Source organism: Gouania willdenowi, chromosome 9, assembly GCF_900634775.1.
Source record: "Gouania willdenowi chromosome 9, fGouWil2.1, whole genome shotgun sequence".
NCBI classification, from domain to species: domain Eukaryota; kingdom Metazoa; phylum Chordata; class Actinopteri; order Blenniiformes; family Gobiesocidae; genus Gouania; species Gouania willdenowi.
The window spans coordinates 30592994-30611867 of record NC_041052.1 but is presented as its reverse complement, the minus strand read 5'-3'; the positions used below and the strand labels follow the sequence as shown (position 1 = coordinate 30611867).

The following is an 18874-nucleotide window of genomic DNA, read 5'->3' as shown; positions in this document are numbered from 1 at the left end:
TAAGAAAGTTACAAACTAAAGAATTAGAAATATTTGTGTGATAACGTTCATTAGAATTATTTTAGAATTAATGAATTACTACAGAGGAAGAAAGTTGTACCGAGCAGTGTTTCAAACTAACTCAAATTGCTTAAACTTAACTTCTATTCACACTTTAATTTAAATTAATCATAAAAGTGAAAGTAAGCGCTGATTTTAATGAGACGGTCGTTTTGTTGCACCGTACCGCTCTTACGGGCGGGGTTCAAACACATTTAAGTCGCACCGCCCGCCGGTGGCGCCCCGCAGTTAAATACGTAGCGGCGGACAGCGCTCCGGGTAGAGCCTCGGTTCAAAGTGTGCCGCCTCCAATCACTTTTTCCCGGTGACACGAAAACAGCATCGGTCGGAGCTCTGCTGGGAACAGACGAGGTCACCGGACTCTCGGCCAGCGGTGCTACGGCAGAATGTGACATGAACCCGGGGCAGGCAGTGAGCGAGGCCCGTGGCTCGGTGAGTGCTGGGCGGTTAGCTGGGCCGGTTAGCCCCGGCACGGTGACCCACTTTCACGGGTTAACCAGAGCCCTGTCGTGCTAGCAGTTACCCGTTTAGGACTAGTTACACTCTCGAGGTTTACTGACAGCTCTTCTTTATTGTTTAGTGAGAAACTTTTTTAAATTAAAAACTATTGAACAAGTCTAGATTCACTGAAACTAATGGGAAATAATAACTTTTCACGTTAAATTTAACATCTAGTTTGTATGGAAGCCCATTGCCACTTAAAAAAAAGAAGTAAATAATAAAATCTTTAGGCATAATTCTAAGATACTAAATCATAATTATGCAATAGTATATTATTATGAGATAGTGTATCATATTTTAGAAGTGTCCTGATACAACTATTTCATTTCCGATATGATACCGATATTGCAGCCTTGCGTATCGGCTGATACCGATATTGATCCGATATTAGCATGAATCATAGATACTTTTTTTCCCTTCTCTCTCCAATAAAAATATAATAATTACTTGATTTGTAGTGTGGAATGTTAGAAAAGGCTTAATCATGTGATGTCACTCAAACAGAGAACAATAGTCAGCAACAGTAGGTATGAGAAAAACTGACTTATTTATAATTAAAGGAACCAGTTGGTTACATAAATTTTAACCTTCAGCATAATATCTACAGTATTGTACAATAAGCGTTTTCACACTCTCGCTCTGGTTCACTCCTTCTGCATGAGGCCAAAGGTCAAGAGGGATAAACTCGCCATAGCTGACGGTGTACGAAGCGAGTCTGACAGCGATTTTGATTATTTAACCCGTGTTTTCCGAGGCAGAAAGACTGGGTTAGCTGCTAAAGCTAATGCTGCACACGAGCTAAAAATTCAGTTTTTTCCTGACTTTTCAAATTGTTTCACTTATTGATCTGTCCATCTTGTGCACTTCCTTCAAATTTGTGAATTTAATTAAAATAATATCTTAATAAAAATAGTCATGCACCTAGTTAGTGGATGGTGGACCTCATAAATGTACCTTTTCAAAGTGAAAACTCATACTGTCCTTTTCACACACGGAAATCTTTCTTGTCCCATCAATAATAATTATACATTTTATTTATAAGCGCTTTTCAAAAACTCTAAAGCGCTTCACAGTTGTTAAAACAACTACACAAGTCAGAAAAAGAAACCAACAACAACAATAAAGTAAATACAGAAATTACATAACAATCAAAAGCTAAAAAAGCTTTTGATTTTTGAAAAAGCTCGACTAGGGATGTAACGATTCACTCAACTCTCGATACGATTCGCGATACTGGGTTCACGATACGATTCTCTCGCGATTTATTTTACAAAATGTGACTAATCAAATAATGACTGAAAAAGATTCCTTTATTTTTTTGGGGGGAAAAAACTAGAAAATACTGTACTATTTTCCTTTTATTTTTCATTGTCAAAAGAATCCTTTGATAAACTATTCAAAACAATGCAATTTAACTAAAAATACATTTTGAATAAAACAAATAAAGGAATAATACCAATGAATAAGAAGCCTATTAATTTAAATTCTGGTTCTATAGTAAACAATGCAAAACTGCATAATAGTTCTTTTTTTTTTAAAAGTGCAACTGAAAATGTTTTTTGTGCCGTAACAATTGGACTTTAAAAAAAAAAAAAACATTTATTGCATTGTATTTACGTGAGATATTTGTTTGGACCAGCAGAGGGCGCTGGTAACCCAGTGATCGGTTGGCATGTAGTTATTCTAGCAGTGAAGAAGAGATGCTATGCTAGCAGACAGATCTATTAGAAAAATGTGACTTTTACAGATATCCACGTAATATTAGATATTCTTTCGGTGATAAAGGGGTAAGGAATCATTTATGAACATGTTTAAGAGTAGAAGGCGGCCAGAAAGAAAGTAGTAGCAGATTCCGCACGCAGCCTACACTGTTAAACAGAGGGATAAATATATAGCGCCCTCTGCTGTTTAAAAAAAGTACTGCGATTCAATTTTCAGAATATCGATGTGAACCGTGATACCTTTGAATCGATTTTCAACTGCCTTACGATTAATTGTTACATCTCTACTCTCGACCTATGACCCCCGCAGGTCGCGCATGCGCAGTACCAGAGTGTGAAAAGGCTTGTTGAAAAAAAATTAATAAAAAAAACAATCGGAAATTTTAATCCAATATCCGATATTTGTTTTCAGGCTGATATCGGACCGATATCGATATCGGATCTGGACACCTCTAATAATTAAGACTTAGTATTTGATTAGTCATAATTATAAGATGCATAATAAATATACTGTATACTTAGTATATCATGCTATCTTAGTAGTTCATGACTTATACTGTCTCATAATTATGAGCTAGCATCTCATAATTATGACTTAGTATCTCATAATGATGACTTAGCATCTCGTAATTATGATTAAGATTTTTTGAATTATTATTTAACTTTTCCTACTTTGTTTTTTGTTTACTGGCGGGAATGGGCTTCCATACGTTTGTATTAGTATAAGTTAAAACTTTTATTTTCCAATAATTAGAGAAAAGTTCCCAAGAAACATGCTTTAATGCCAAGTGTTAAAACATTCAGTGTTTGTTTAGGTTATTAAAATTATATTATATTAAGATAAAAGTAAAAACTGTAAGAAAACAAAGGATAAGTTTTACCCTTTGAGTGCGTTTAAAAAGAATTTGCATCAGTGTAGAATAAAACAGCATTTGTTTGTATTTACACATTTATTGTAGATTTGTCCACATAATTAATTACACAATCCAAAACATCAGTTTTACATAGTTTAACATTTATTTTATTTTGTAAGAAAACAAAACATTTAAGGAAAAACTTTCCATCTAAAACTTAAAAAAAAAAATCAAATCAATGGGTTACACTGCCAAATATGCTGAATATGGTTAATGTAGTTAAATATTGTAAGGACTTTGATTTTACTAGAGCTACATCTACCCATTATTTTGTAGTTGACTAATCTATTGATTATTTCTTCAATTAGACGCGATTATTTTCTTATTTTTAAGCACATTTTTGGACTATTATTTCAACTCGCTTGAATCTTCACACCTGTGAAAGTTTCTGTTTCTGTTTTACAGAAACTATTTAAAACAATCATGCATTAAACCTACATTTGTAACTGTTGTTATATTTTCAACATAAAACAATGTTGTGATTACAATTTTAAAGAAAGAGGCACAAAAACACTTCGTAAATCTGTACCTTTATAAAGCTGTAGTTAACCTAAGTTTTTTTTAAATTTTTTTTTTAACTGAAATCCATAAAAGTAAAAGAATAAATAAATAATAACCTTATTTTAGTCCAAACAGAGCTCAGAGCTAACATGGCTAAAGGAATTATAAAAATATTATTGATATTATTTATTATTACATGTCTAATTCATATTATCCAAATCACATAGTTAAATAAATAAATGAAATGTATTCCCAGTTCAGAATAAGCACTAGTATCAGCAGAAGGCTGATAAGGTCAATTATTGCTGTAAATTACACATAAACCTCTAACTGAACTGAAGCTGGATAAGTACATCCTGGATAAGTATATTCTGATATCTCTGCATTAGCTTAACCTATCCAGAGAGCAGCTTGTTATCAACACCTTAATTTAAAACAGGGGTTTCCAACCTGGGTCAGTGCACTCACAAAAAAAGAGGCGGAGCTTGTGGCATCTGATCAATCACAAAGATGGAGAAATTCTGGAGAGCAACATACACCACAATTAAAAAAATAATGATTTAAAATATGAAGAATTAAAATCCATAATTCAGACCAAAAACAAAAGTGTATTTGCTCAGATTTTATTCTAGCACTTAACCGACTCCCAACCAGGTTAGCTGTTCAGCATCAGTTACCATGGTGATATACACGGTAAGAAGATAACCCAGCGTGTTAGTACAGTACACACATTGGCCGTGTTGATGATGTCATCTTAACCTACCACTTATATTAAGTGTGACGTCTAAATAAGTATGTAGACATTCACATAGATAGTATAAAAAGATTGAGTAGGTGAGAAATACCTGGATGTATACTATACAGGGACATTTTTGAGTGTGCACGGTGGACAGTGGGCACACTAGTCATACTCAAACGTTCCATGATGCATTGCAAGCAGAATGTAAAATGGTCCTGGGACCAGTTTGAAGCTAAAAATCAAGCATCCCCTTTTCAACATAAAAGCATCACTTCTTGTCTTCCATTAGTTTTTTCTTTTCTTTTTTGTAAATAGGACTTTTGTTTTGAAGTTAACAGGAAGTTTAATCAGTAGCACAATGGAGGGTCTCTGAAAATGTGTGAAATGTATAGTTTTAGGGATCAAATGAGCACATGTTGATATTCAACTTGATCACTTTCTCACTTAAAATGTTTTCAGAACTTTCAAAGATGGAGAATCAACAGATATTTAGCCTCAGTGTGCTTCAGGTTTTTGTCCTTGTAGGTTCCAAATGCATCTTGGGAAACTCAGAAGTATACTTAAGTGCTCATCATCATAATCATACTTATAGTATATCATAGAGAGTATAGGGAAGTACGTTAGTGGGGCATTTACAACACAGCCTGAGTGTTTTCACTACAACATGGAGTCACGGCATCTAAACAGGAAGTGATGTATTACTGCATGCTGCATGCAATTAACCACTGTGTCACAATGAAACAACATGGAGCTTCATTTTCACGTGTGTGTGCGTGTGCGTGCGCGTGTGTGTTGCAGCGTGGCCGAGCCCGTGTGGTCCATGCCGTGGTCGTGGTCTTCCTGGAGTTCTTCGCCTGGGGTCTACTGACCGCGCCCATCCTCACCGTGAGACACCCGCACACTTCTCTTCATCTCATTCCATCATAACCAATAAAAACTCATTCTCTCCGCATCCATAAAAGCTATGAATCATTTCTCATCTAAGGTAACTTTAAAACAGCTCCTGGTTACCGTGGTAATGCTTCAACGTTCCCACTGCCTTTAATATCCTTTAGGATTAAGACTGTACTTCCTGTTAAACACTGTAAACGCAAAGTTCAAACGCACACACACACAGTCGTGCGTTCCCCTGCTGGATCATTGGAAAGTGTTCTCCCTCTGACGCTGTGTGTGCACGTCGCAAGCCACATGCCACACGCCGCCGTCATTATAACCACAGGAATAAACATCATGTCCATGTTTGACACAGAGAGGATTCACTTTAATTAGCAGCAGCTCCACAAAGTCACTGTGTGTGTCTGTCATCTTTTCTGCCTGATCTCTCTCACACACACACACACACACACACACACACACACACACACACACACACACACACTCATTGACCCTTTTCATTGCAGGTTGTCCATGAGACGTTCCCTCAGCACACCTTCCTGATGAACGGACTGGTTCACGGCGTTAAAGTGAGACTTGAGAGCAGATCAGAACACGACACGCTGCCAGGATCCTGACCCTCACTCTGACCACTTCCTGTGTGCGCGTGTGTGCAGGGCTTCCTGTCGTTCCTGTCGGCTCCTCTGATTGGTGCTCTGTCAGACGTTTGGGGAAGGAAGTCCTTCCTCTTGCTGACAGTGTTCTTCACCTGTTCTCCCATTCCCTTCATGAGGATCCACCCATGGTCAGTGTGTGTCTATGTGTGTTTGATAAGACAAATGCACAAAATGAGCTAAAAAAAAACAACACACAGCTCATCAGAACATCAGAGGTGATATTTAGAGGGAACATGTTTAGCAGAAACTAGCGTCTAAAGGGAAACCATTGGGTTGTGCTGTTTGTGAGAAAGCTTATAAATGTTGACAAAGAATCCAAAGTCGACAAAAAACATGTTTGTAGTAAAATATAAGATGAAAGCACTGCCTAAAGGCTTACACAAAGGAATCTAAGGGCCTGTACTATGAAGCTAGATTTCCTCTTATCATGCTAACTGCCGGGATTTAATTGTGTGTGCTATACTACGAAGCTGGCTGTGTCTCATGGGGCTAAATCACCATGGTAACTTAGGCTGAACGACTAAACTGGTCGGGACAAGGTTTTGTTCTGGCTGGGCTATGAGTGAGTATTAAAGTCCCGCCTCCTGACCAGTCAGTTCTATTAGAAAACGACCTGTCCAATAAAAGGAGGATCATTGTGTGAACACGTCTCTGTGTGGATCTGATGTGACGGTGACAGGAGAGAGAATATTTAGACATTTATCAATGACATCCTATTGGAAACAAATTGTTTTTTATTTGATGGACTGACCTACATTAGTCAGCTTTCAGACCAATAAATTCATTCATGTGTGTATGTATTCTGTGGTGATGCAAAGAGCCTCAGTCCTGTGAGATAATATAAAATATAAATATATTCCACCTTATGATGTAGGCTGAGCTGTATGAACACAGCGTCAGAGCCACAGACAAGGTAAAAGTGAAACTGATCAGTGTCTGTTTATTCTCAGTTTATAATCTCACTTATTTAAGCATTAACACTCATCAATTCCTGCATTAATTACTTGCTGCTTTTACTGCAGCAACAGTATTGTTTTTGGTCTGAAATGTGGATTTGAATTCTTTCAAATTTTTAAAGAATTTTTCCTTAATTGTGACATAAATTGCTCTCCATTTCCTCCCTGTGTGATTGGTCTGATGCTATAATCTTTGTCACAAGAGTGCTCACGTAGACGGGCTGAAATCACTTCACTTAACTTAGCGAGTTGTAATTGAGATTCGTAGGACAGCTTCTGTCTGACTGAGACTGTATGAGTAGGTGAAGCCTGCTAACGGAGATAAATCTAGGATATAATTATCTAGCTTCCTAGTACAGGCTCTTTATATGCTACAAGAAACAACTAAAACACATTCACACTAAACAATAGAATAAAGTAAAACACGGCAGTCGTGAGCATGTCTGCCTCACAGCCAGCAGGTCCTGTGGAGGACTCTTGGGTGGTTTCTGTGTGGGGTTTGCATGTTCTCCTGTGTTTTCTCCCACCATCTATTGTTAGCTTAGGAACAATCAGATCAGTAGATAAAGGCACACAAAATGATTGATTATTTGTTGCTTTTCAGACACTTTTAGCATTTGTAGAACATGATCACAGTGAGTGTAGATCACAGAGGGGCAGATTCACTAAGATGTGAAACAAAGGGTGGTAAACCAGTTGTGTTCCTAAATCCTTTGGTGACGTAGTTTCCTCACCTGCTGTGAGAAATTCACTTAGATTGCAGCAATGATTAGCGCGCGTGCAGAAGTGGTGGAGACCGCCCTATTTAAATGAGCATTTTGCTCGATGAATGTGGTGAGGTGAGTGCACAGAAGCACACAATGACATTTGAGAAAGTTAAATTGGAGGCAGATGGACTTCTCTGTCTGCTGCACAAACATTTAATAATGTAGAAAACAATTTTTTTAAATAACATTAAAAGCTAATGATATTTTCCCCCTAATTTAATGTGGCTGCTCTGATCAGTCCGTGAAAAACCATCACTGCGTAAATTACGCATCTGATCAGCTGATTCTGGCCTGATGCTCCATCCATAAACGCGACATAAGGGTTTCACGGTCAAAACATCACTAGAGCGGTGCGTCCATAGCGCACACAGCATCCTCTCCCCACCGCAGCCATACCAGACTCCACACGCACCGCCGCGGGTGTGCAGCTTTTTCTCTCCCTCAAACACAATTTACTCTGCATTTTCTCATTCAGTGGCTGTTAAACATTGACTATTGTTTATTTAAATTATTTTCTTATACTAGAAAGGTTAACTTGAGCATTTTTTTTTTCCATTTCCACTGTGTTTTGTGTCAACATTTACTGCAGTGAATCTCTGCGTGTGTTTTTGCACCTGCTTGTCAGTCGTACTATTTTCCGGTGCTAAAACAATCACAGCAAACAGTTCCAGATTTGATGAATTGCATTGCGCCCATTGCATTAATTTGTTTGCATTTCCCCCTTTCATATTTTTACGCCCCTTATGAGATCTGCCTACTTTACATATTCATCAGAGGGAAACACGCTAAATGGACTGAGGGCGCATTGTGAAGCACTGAAAATGCACAATCCTGATTCCCTGGGGTTTGTACCTCTTATTAGTGAGTGGAGTGATGTTTGTACACGTTTTAATACCCCTAAACCTTATGTGAATCTGCCCCAGAGTGTAGAACATGGACTGTAGAACAGTGAGTGGAGAACAGTCACACAGTGGTGGCCTCAGAGGATTAAAGCCTCACATGAGGATCAGCTGCTCAGCATCAGTGCAGTGAAAGCACAGCTTCAACAATCACACAATCTACACACCAGTAACTCTACTGATAACAACACAACAAAGACACAAATATACAAGAAATCATAAACTAGACCAAAAACACACCATGGACGTGGAGACACACAAAAAACAATAAAAAGTAGAGTAAAAAACCAAATGAGCCACTGAGTACTGACTAGTTAGCAGTAGCTGACACTCTGACGCTGAGGGACTCGAGTGGTGTTCTAAACACACTGGTGGTAGTGTTATCTGGTGATTGAGTCTAAGTGCTAGCTTATTGTGCTATGTAGTCAGTCATCAGTTAACACGGGCACCAGTTTAAGCAGAACAGCAGTGAAGCTGGACCTGCTGATGGTGCTTGGCCCAGTGAAAGATTAACCAACTCTCCCAGTCTTTATACTGGTTTATATGGCTACACTGGTTTATATGATTTATACTAGTTTATTCTAATTATACTGGTTTATACTGCTTAAACTGGTTTATACTGGTTTATTCTGGTTTTAACAGTTTTTTACTGGTTTAAACTATATTTTACTGGCCAGGACACACTTGTTAAAGAGATTATGAATGTGGTTTTTTGGTAAAATAGAGATTCAAATGATAATGCTGATGTTTATACTGGTACTGTTGTGTTTCAAACTGGTCCCGTTGTGTGTCTGCAGGCTGTACTTTGCTCTCATCTCCGTGTCAGGGATTTTCGCAGTGACTTTTTCGGTGATCTTTGCGTACGTGGCCGACATCACCGAGGAGCATGAGAGGAGCATGGCCTACGGACTGGTACAGTTATAACAGCTGTCAGACCTACCTCATTAAACGCCGCCTTTTCCCGTTCAGACTCTGATTGGACGTTGTTTCCTCAGGTGTCGGCCACTTTTGCGGCCAGCCTGGTAACGAGCCCGGCCATCGGTGCCTTCCTGACGGCCCGGTACGGGGACAGCATGGCAGTCCTGGTTGCCACGGTGATTGCCGTGGCCGACATTGCCTTTGTTTTTTTCGTTGTTCCTGAGTCGCTGCCTGAAAAGGCTCGCCTGACCAGCTGGGGCCGACCAATCACATGGGAGCAGGCCGACCCCTTCGCCGTGAGTGGACCAGGGTCACCTGATCTGTTGTACTAGTTAGTTAATTAGATTTTATTTGTTTGTTAGTAGGGTAGCTTGATTAAATTACTCAGTTACAGTATGTGTGTGTGTCCAGTCTCTGCGTCGGGTTGGTAAGGACTCGTCGGTGCTGCTGATCTGTGTCACTGTGTTCCTGTCATACCTGCCTGAGGCTGGACAGTACTCCAGCTTCTTCCTCTACCTGAAACAGGTAACACACATGTATACACACTCACACACACTCGTATATACACACATATCATGCTGCACATCAAACATGTACAGAAAGACTCACAAACACACTTAACTTTGGTTAAAGATGCTTTGGTTCCATTTCATCACCATATTTGATGCATACTTTGATTCTGATTTGATTGTGATTCAATAATATTGATTATTGTGATTTAAATTTCCTTATTTTCATTCTCCAAAAACAAGTCGAATTCTACACTTTTAGAAACAATATGAGTCATAGTTCCAAAAACCAATGCTTGTCACAGTGAGTCTCGCTGACATTTATTCACTGGGTAGATGAATGTGCACGACATGTAGAGTTCATCTGTGAACACGTGCACACATGAGATAGATATTTTACACAATGGCGTCTCTGTGATTCAGGTCAGCCAGTTTTCTCCTGAAGCCATCGCTGCCTTCATTGCCATGGTGGGAGTCCTCTCCATTATTGCCCAGGTACGTGTGTGTGTGTATGTGTTGGTTTTTTCATCACGACTACATTTTGTGTTGAGTGCCATGAGATGACTTATTGTTGTATTTGGTGCTACTGTATATGAATACTTCACTCCACACCAAAGGCCACTCCCACATGTTGGGGTTAGCTTAGCATGTAGCAGCGGCAGCTGAGCGGGCTCTAAGGGTAAAGGGGTGTGAATCTCTACTGTGTGTGTTTGCGTCCTCAGACGGTCCTCCTCAGCGTCCTCATGAGAACGATTGGGAACAAGAACTCAGTCCTCCTGGGTTTGTGCTTCCAGGTCCTCCAACTGTCCTGGTACGGCCTGGGTTCAGAGCCCTGGTGAGTCTGTGTTGATGATGTCATCCTAATGTACTGCTCATACTAAGTGCGTTCACATTAGATGGTATGAAAAGATTGAGTAGGTGAAAAACACCAGGATAAATACTATATGGGGACATTTTTTAAGTGTGCAGGGTGGACACACTAGTCCAGTGGTTCCCAAACGGTGTGCCGTGGAACACTAGCATGCCGTGAGGGAAGTCCAGGTGTGCCATGGGATTTTGTGACAACCATACTGTTGAGGCGATCTGCTGGAGTGCTCCGAGCACGCGGTGATGACATTTTTGGAGCGCGCACCTCGCGATGTCCTGCGCCCGTCAAGCATGAACCAGGCTTTAATGCTGGGTGCATCTACCGCTCCAAGCGCATGCCGGTGCGCGCTCATAATGCTCCGTGTGCACGCAGCCGTGCACACTGCTCCGTGTGCGCATTATTCTCCGCGGTGCACCTCAACAGGTTCACAATCGCACTGATGAAAAAGTCACCCTATAAACGGCCTTTGGCTGTGCACAACGGAGCTGAGAACAGCAGAAACGTGCACTGCACAATACGCATGGGAAAAGGACTGAAACCAAAGGGCTCGTGGTGAGCTCATAAGGAGCTGTTAAAATGTGATCTCATCATTGTATAATTAATTTGCTGAGTTAATTAAGTTGTTTATATGAGAAGAAGAAACTAGTACCTTATTTATGTATTTAAGGGCTAAAATAAGTTAGTATTTAAAATATAGCAAATTTCTCTTTAATGAAATTCAGAGTGAAAATATTTAATTTATGTATGAAAATAGTATAAATTACGGAAGCGTAGAGCTGCCACAGGTGAAATCATATTTTGGAACACTATTGTATGAACAATGTATTATGTTGTACAAACATGATAGTATATTGTACGAACAATATATTATATTGTACGAACAATATAGTATATTGTACAAACGTGATATAATAATTTCCAGATAGTGGAGGTATTGTTTTAAGCCAGGAGTAAGAGGAGTAAGAAAGTTGACGTACACATACACATGCTTGTCAAAACATGGATTCTCCACTATTATGGTTTCTGTGTATTCTTTGTGTGTCTGAGGAGTTCCTTTCCCACATGGAGGACGAACATCTTTTTCTAGGGGCCAGGGCAGGACGTGTTTTAAGGCAGCGTGGGAAGGGGTGTGTGTGTGCTGTATTATATGCTTCTCAGGTCATCATCAATCTGTTTTTTGCAGCTTGCTTATTTATGAGTTGCGGGGTCTGCTGGTGACTATCTGCAGCTGTCATCGGGTTCTAGGCTGGGTGGGGGTACACCCTGGATAGTCCCATACTTTTAAGCTTTCTCCTCAGATTGTTCATAGTATTAATAATATCATCCACTGAAAGAAGCATCATGAGGATTTCTCTATGCCTCAGCCCAAGCATGAAGTAGAATTTGATCAAATCCTGCAGCCATCGTCTTATCAAAATCCGTAGGTTAGATCATGACATTTTCCAACGATGTAATTATATTGTTTGTACAATATAGTTATATTGTACAAACACTATAATATCACGTGATCCAAAATATCTTTTCACCTGTGGCAGCTCTACGCTTCCGTATCTGTTGAGAAATTGTTAAATTAAAATTGAAATTATAATATCTATATTTGATATAAACATAAAGAAAAAGGTTTCAGGATAAAAAAGTAAACCTAGTTTTCTGTTTGGTTAAAGCCTAATTTTACAGATTACTTCCTGCATTTATGCAATAAAAAAAAGTTTAAAATGTACTTTTACTAAATTAAATGTACTTAAGAAATTGTGTTTATTTGTACTTACCTTGTTTGATGAAAAATTATGAACTTATTTGCATTGTGTTTTGTTTTCAAAGGTTTTTTTTTTTACTGGAAAGAATAAATATAAGAACAAGTGAAATCCTGAGTCTGGTCAAGTCCTTCCTTTTTCAAGTGTGGGAAGCCATGACGTTAGAAAGACACTGACACATACATTATTATTGCAATATACAACTACACAAAAAATATTGTATTTTAGTTTACTACTTTGTATGCACTCATTTCATAATACAGAGGCAAACTCTATACCTAAAAACAATTCTTAAAAAAAACAAAAATCAATTCTTTTAAAAAAAAAAAAAAAAAAACTATTCTTTAAAAAAAAAAAAAAAAAAATGGACGCAATATTTTGCTGTTCCCATGGTTGCTCTGGTGGGAATTATAAGACTGTGACAAAGGCTGTAGGACAACAGTAAAACAGAAACAGCGAGAGGGAAAATGGAGCGCTTTCTTGTACGGTCGCCTGTGATATTGTACATGATGTGAGTGATAACGTGTAATAAAGACTGTTTTGCACAATTGGTGTGCCTTCAGTGTGCCTTCAGATTTTTTCAACAATATCTTTGTTTCTTTTTTAAATAACAACCCTAGAGCTGAATAAGAGGGAAGTGTACAAAAAATAGCAAGTACATACCAGATCGGCCCACCCCTCCCTCCCTACCTCCCACACCACTCACCCCCTACAGGTCAGAAAAAAAAGGAATACGAGTGAAATAAAGAGTAAGAGTAAATGCCAGCCTTCAGTATATCATACAATAAAATGACAACACAATAACATAAACAAGACTGTTGCAGCACAGGAGTAAATAGCAGAGCGTTAGGAAGTAAAATTAAAATCAATACCAATCAAGCTAGAAACACTATCAGTGGTTGATTAAACATTCTTATCAATCATATGACATTGGAATGTAATACTTATTTAATAATGAAATGATTACTGTATTGTGGATTTTGTGTCCAAATTGGTTAGAAAGCCACCCCAGATCTTTTCAAACTGTCCAGGTTTAGCTTTCAGATTGTACATAATCTTTTCACTTGGTATGCAAGATGGGTTGCTTTCCAATGCATCGCTATACTTTTGTTAGCCGTGATGAGGGCGATTCTAATGAATTTAAGTTGGTTTTGGTTGATTTTGAGCATAGATGTGTTGCTGAGGAGCGTTACTCTTGGCTCTGCCGCGATGGTTATTTCTGTAATATCATTAAGCACTTTGAGTATAGACATCCAGTATGAGTTAAGACGAGGGCAAGTCCAAAACATATACACCAACGTTCCTGTTCCTGATTTCCATCTTGGGCAAAACTGGGAGTATTGAGGTTTAATTTCATGTAGCCTGTGAGGGGTATAGTATGTTCTATGAATAAGATTATATTGCATAATTTTATGTCTAGTATTAAAATAAAAACACTGACTACTGGTACACAATGATTCCCACTCCCCTTCTTCAAAATTACGCTGCAGGTCTTCCTCCCATTTACATTCCACCTTTAGCTCTTCCCAACCTATAAACTGAGAAATTCCTGAGTAAAAGTAGGATATAAACCCATTCACTCCCTGTTTACTACGCACCAATTTATCTAAAGGTGTTTTTTATTAAATGGTTGAAGATGCCCCCCTGTTCAGAGATAACAAAGTGCCTAACTTGGAGGTATTTAAAGAAGTGGGCGTGGGGTAGCTCATACTGAGATGAGAGCTCTTCAAAAGTTTGAAGGGTTCCGTCTTGAAACAAATTTCCAAATGTTGTAATAACTTTTTTAAACCATACATTTGTAATATTGTCTTTAAGGGATTCTGGTAGAGAGGGATTAAAGTGGAAAGGGATTTGTCATACATTGATTAGATACAGCCCGTGTTCTTCCAAGTCTGTAGCCGAATTTTATAAGTATGGATAATTACTGGGTTTGTTGTTGTTGCTAGAAGAAAGCTTAGCTGAGATATGGAACCAATCTTAATTTCAACTCTGTTAAAGGAGACTGTTCAATTTGTTTCCACTTAGGTGAGTGAACTTGTTCTGTTTGCCAGGCCCATGTTACTTTAGTTTGTGATGCCCAATAGAAACGCTCAAAATTAGGGACTTTCAATCCCCCTCTTTCTAAAGGGTTTTGCAATGTCGTCATCTTTATCCTGGGTGGTTTGTTTCTCCATATGAACTCTGTGATGCACTGACTGAATAAAAAAATAAAGAAATAGCATGGGGACAGGAATGGGTAACATCTGGAAAACATACAAGTATTTTGGCAATACATTCATTTTTATACCATTAATACGCCCAATTAAAGATAAAGGTAAAGCGTTCCATCTCTTACAGTCTTCTTTTGTCTTCTTTAGTAATGGTGTGTAGTTAAAGGAGAATGTATTAACCTCTTCTTTTGGAATTTGAAGTCCAAGATAGGTAATGTAATTGGGGCTCCATTGAAACATAGTACCATTGCTCATTTCAGCTACTGCCATTAGGCAGAAATGACAAAGTTTCTCTGGCTCGGGAAAACATTTACAAGAACACCTTCATCCGCTCCATAATAACTGATCTGAACCGCATGAGGTAGCCATTACACTGCAAACAATTTGTATCTCTTATTTTGAAAATGGGCCTCATTGTGTGTTTTTAAGCCACGTGTATGTGTTTTATTGTACTGAATGTGTTGTTGTGGTAGCATTGTCCAAAAAAAAAAAAATGCTGTCGATGCTTCAGAACAGACAAAGTCTATTTATCTGTTTATGTAAAATAGTCCTGGGACCAGCTTCAAGCTAAACACTTGTAAGTAGGGGTCTTGTTTTGAGGTTAAGAGGAAGTTTAGTCAGTAGCACAATAAAGGGTCTCTGAAAATGTGTGAAATGTTTATACGCAAGTTTTATTGATCAAATGAGCACATATAGTATATACTCACTGAGTGTGTAGTGCATAGTACAGAGTGTGACATTTACAACACAGCCAGTGTTTGCTGCCTGTCAGTGACTCCTGTCTGTGTGTAAACAGGATGATGTGGGCAGCAGGAACCATAGCCGCCATGTCCTCGCTCACCTTTCCCGCCATTTCCACGCTGGTGTCCCACTGTGCCTCGGCTGAGCAGCAAGGTGAGTCCATAACGTGTGTGTGTGTGTGTGCACGGACGCATGAACACACTGTGTGTCTGCGTGTGTGTAGGTGTGGTGCAGGGGATGATCACAGGGATCAGAGGACTCTGCAACGGTCTGGGTCCGGCTCTCTTTGGTTTCATCTTCTTCCTGTTTGACGTTGAGCTGAGCAACGTGCAGCCACCGACGAGTCGAGACGCAGTCACCAAGGTAACACAACGACAGTGCCCCCCCTGCTGTGTGTATGCATGTGTGTTTATGTATGTATGTATGTGTGTGTGTGTGTGTGCAGAGCGCCGTCCCCGGCCCTCCTTTCTTGCTCGGAGCGTTCTCCGTCACGTTGGCACTCATCGTCGCCGCCTTCATCCCCGAGAACCGGCAGCTCCTTGAAGAAGAGACGAGCCCTGACAACGTACCTGGCCCCGCCTCCACCAACGTTGCCCTACCTCTGGCCACGCCCACCAGTGAAAGTGAGGACATCCAGCCTCTTTTACAGGGCAGCATGTGAGCCCTTCACAGTAAAAGGCCAAGCAGTGCTGTGGGTAAGGCAGGAAGGACCAAGTTACACTTTGAAGGGACCACAGCTTTTTGTCCTTTTATTCACCTTAAAAAACTAGTCTTTGAAAAGGAGAGAGAGTGTGTGTGTGTGTGTGTGTGTGTGTGTGTGTGTGTGGGTTTGTTACTGATTTGTTACTGAATTGCACGCATGTGTGTGCACGCACTACTATAATGGCCTTTTTCGAAAAAAAAATGTTAAAACTTTGAAAAAATGTCACGGCTTTTATTTTGAAACAGGTTTTTTATTACTTTGAAAGGATTTCAGGACATTCCACGTAGTCATATCGCACATGCTTTTCACATTAAAGGCTTTTCTTTACAGATTGATTAATTATGTCTGTCGTTACCGGGTGGAGTCACGTGTTTGTGACTCCGCCCATCTGGTGTCAGCAGCTGGGAATTGCTGTTACTGTGTCAATGGAGTAATCAGAAAGCCCAAAGGTTTTATGAATAAAGTTTAATCTTATTCTTTCTGTCTTTCATGTTTAAGATTTACATTACCATGGCAACAGGGGAGACTTGCTGTTGCTAAAGTAATGTTTTTTATGTGTGTGTGAGATTTAACTTTGTGTTGTCCATTACTATGTACATTATTGGTTATTATTCTTGGTGTAGTCACTTGGTTTTTGTTCATTTATTTAATCTTACATTTTTAATTGATATTTATCATTCATATAACTTATAAATGATGATTTTTTTTTTAATTAAATCAATTATATGTAATTGAAATTATTTTTCATTCATTTTCAAATCTTTCATGATTTGAAATATATATATATTCTTTTAGGGTCTTTTTTTTTTTTTTTAAACCATGCCTTTTCAAACGTTTGTAACTTTTAGTAATTGGTTTTTAAAAAGTTATCTGTAAAAGGACTCATTAATGAATAATTAACACACTTCGGTTTACTGTGACATAAAAAAACACATTTCCTTGTTACGAGCTTTTATTTTTAAAAAATAAAACCCACTTCACAAACTCTCTGAGATCCGATGTTTGTTTGCAAAAAACACTGAGCATGTGGAACTATGGACACGTCTGTAGTTCTGCTGCTTTGGTCACTGACAGCTCAGTCTGTTGCTGTTCCATTAAAGTGACTGCAGCTGGGAATCATTGGGTTTACTAGTGCATAAGTAGTGAAGCAATAAGTGTCGCTAGTTAGCGTCGTATGCTAATAAGGGGGCGTGGAAAGCATATTCAGGCTTTCCATTGGCTTTAGAAAATGTTCCAACAAATCAGAGAGCTGGATTTGGTTCTAACCCCTCCTACTTCAGTTACATTGGTACTACTAGTGGATCTTGGCTTTACTAGTACTAATAGTAGACTAAAAACATTCTACTGGTGCTGTACACTTAAAATACCTCACTAGTAGTACAAGTAGAATGTTTTTAGCCTACTAGTAAATCCAAAAGGCTGAAAACATTCTACTACAAGTGAGATAATTTGTGTACTAGTAGAAGCCTACTAGTTAAGCTTTGTTTTTGTTTTTTACAAGTAATGTATTTTAAGTCTACTAGTAACACAAAATTGCCAACTAGTAGATGACTTACCCATGCACTAGTGCACCAAATATCTTCACTAGTAAATATATTATTTACTAGTACACCTAAAATATCTCAATAGTACAAGTACAATGTTTTTATTTGACTACTAGTAGACTAAAAACATTGTACTCGTACTAGTAGTTAGGTATTTTAAGTTTACTAGTAGTACTAGTAAAGCCAAAAGATTAACTAGTGTAGTAATAGTAGACCTAATGCAAATCCAGCTCTGATTGGATGGAATAGTTTCTAAGGCCAAAGGCAAACCTGAATTTGCTTTCCCCGCCCCCTTATTAGCATATTATGCTAACTAGTGACACTTTTTGCTTTACTAGTAAAGCCTACTTGTGCACTAGTAAACCTAAACTGATCACTAGTAAAGCTTAATAATGGTTGATATCACATTTATGCTCAAACAGCGTTTCATAACCACATCCCAACAATGCATTCGGATTGAGCACAGTGTTCATCAAAACATAAACAATCACTCTTATCGCCTATAACCAATATTATAAATTCATCTATAAACTCGAGCACTTTTCAGGACTCATGGAAAATTTCAGCAATTACACCAACCCACAAATCTGGAGACCCAACAGAAATATGTAACTATAGACCAATCAGCATTCTACCGGCAGTATCCAAGATACTTGAAAAGTGTGTACTGTAAACGAACAACTTGTGAGACACTTATTCACAGCTCTTTTAAAGGTGCAGTCCACAACGCTCAGATCCCTCTCTCCCCCTCCCTCCCCACTGCTCTCTTGCCCTGCCTCCAAACTTACCAAAGTCCCTCCCTCAGAGGAGCTAACAAGCTAACGTTAGTCCGACAGCAACATCACAGTAATATAACATGCACTGTTAAAAGCATATTATAGCAGTGCTACTCTTTCTATGTGCACACACCTCAGCAGCAGCAGCAGCAACAACACAAGTCCCTTACAGCAGTCACACGGAGGTTGCTGCGCACACATGCACCACAGAGTTCTAGTGTAATAATTACAAATCAAACATAA

The 18874-nt window shown here is 38.9% G+C and overlaps 1 protein-coding gene across 1 annotated transcript; it reads left to right on the top strand.

The window, feature by feature from the left end:
• The first annotated feature begins 279 nt into the window (after nt 1-279).
• Nucleotides 280-17008, top strand: mfsd14bb (major facilitator superfamily domain containing 14Bb). The gene is made up of 12 exons (XM_028456683.1): nt 280-492; nt 5235-5321; nt 5837-5899; nt 5987-6114; nt 9406-9520; nt 9604-9822; nt 9938-10051; nt 10459-10530; nt 10758-10870; nt 15664-15761; nt 15832-15971; nt 16054-17008. Exons 1-12 carry the CDS (start codon nt 454-456, stop codon nt 16267-16269), a joined length of 1404 nt encoding a protein of 467 aa, XP_028312484.1. The 5' UTR covers nt 280-453; the 3' UTR covers nt 16270-17008.
• The last annotated feature ends 1866 nt before the right edge of the window (nt 17009-18874 follow it).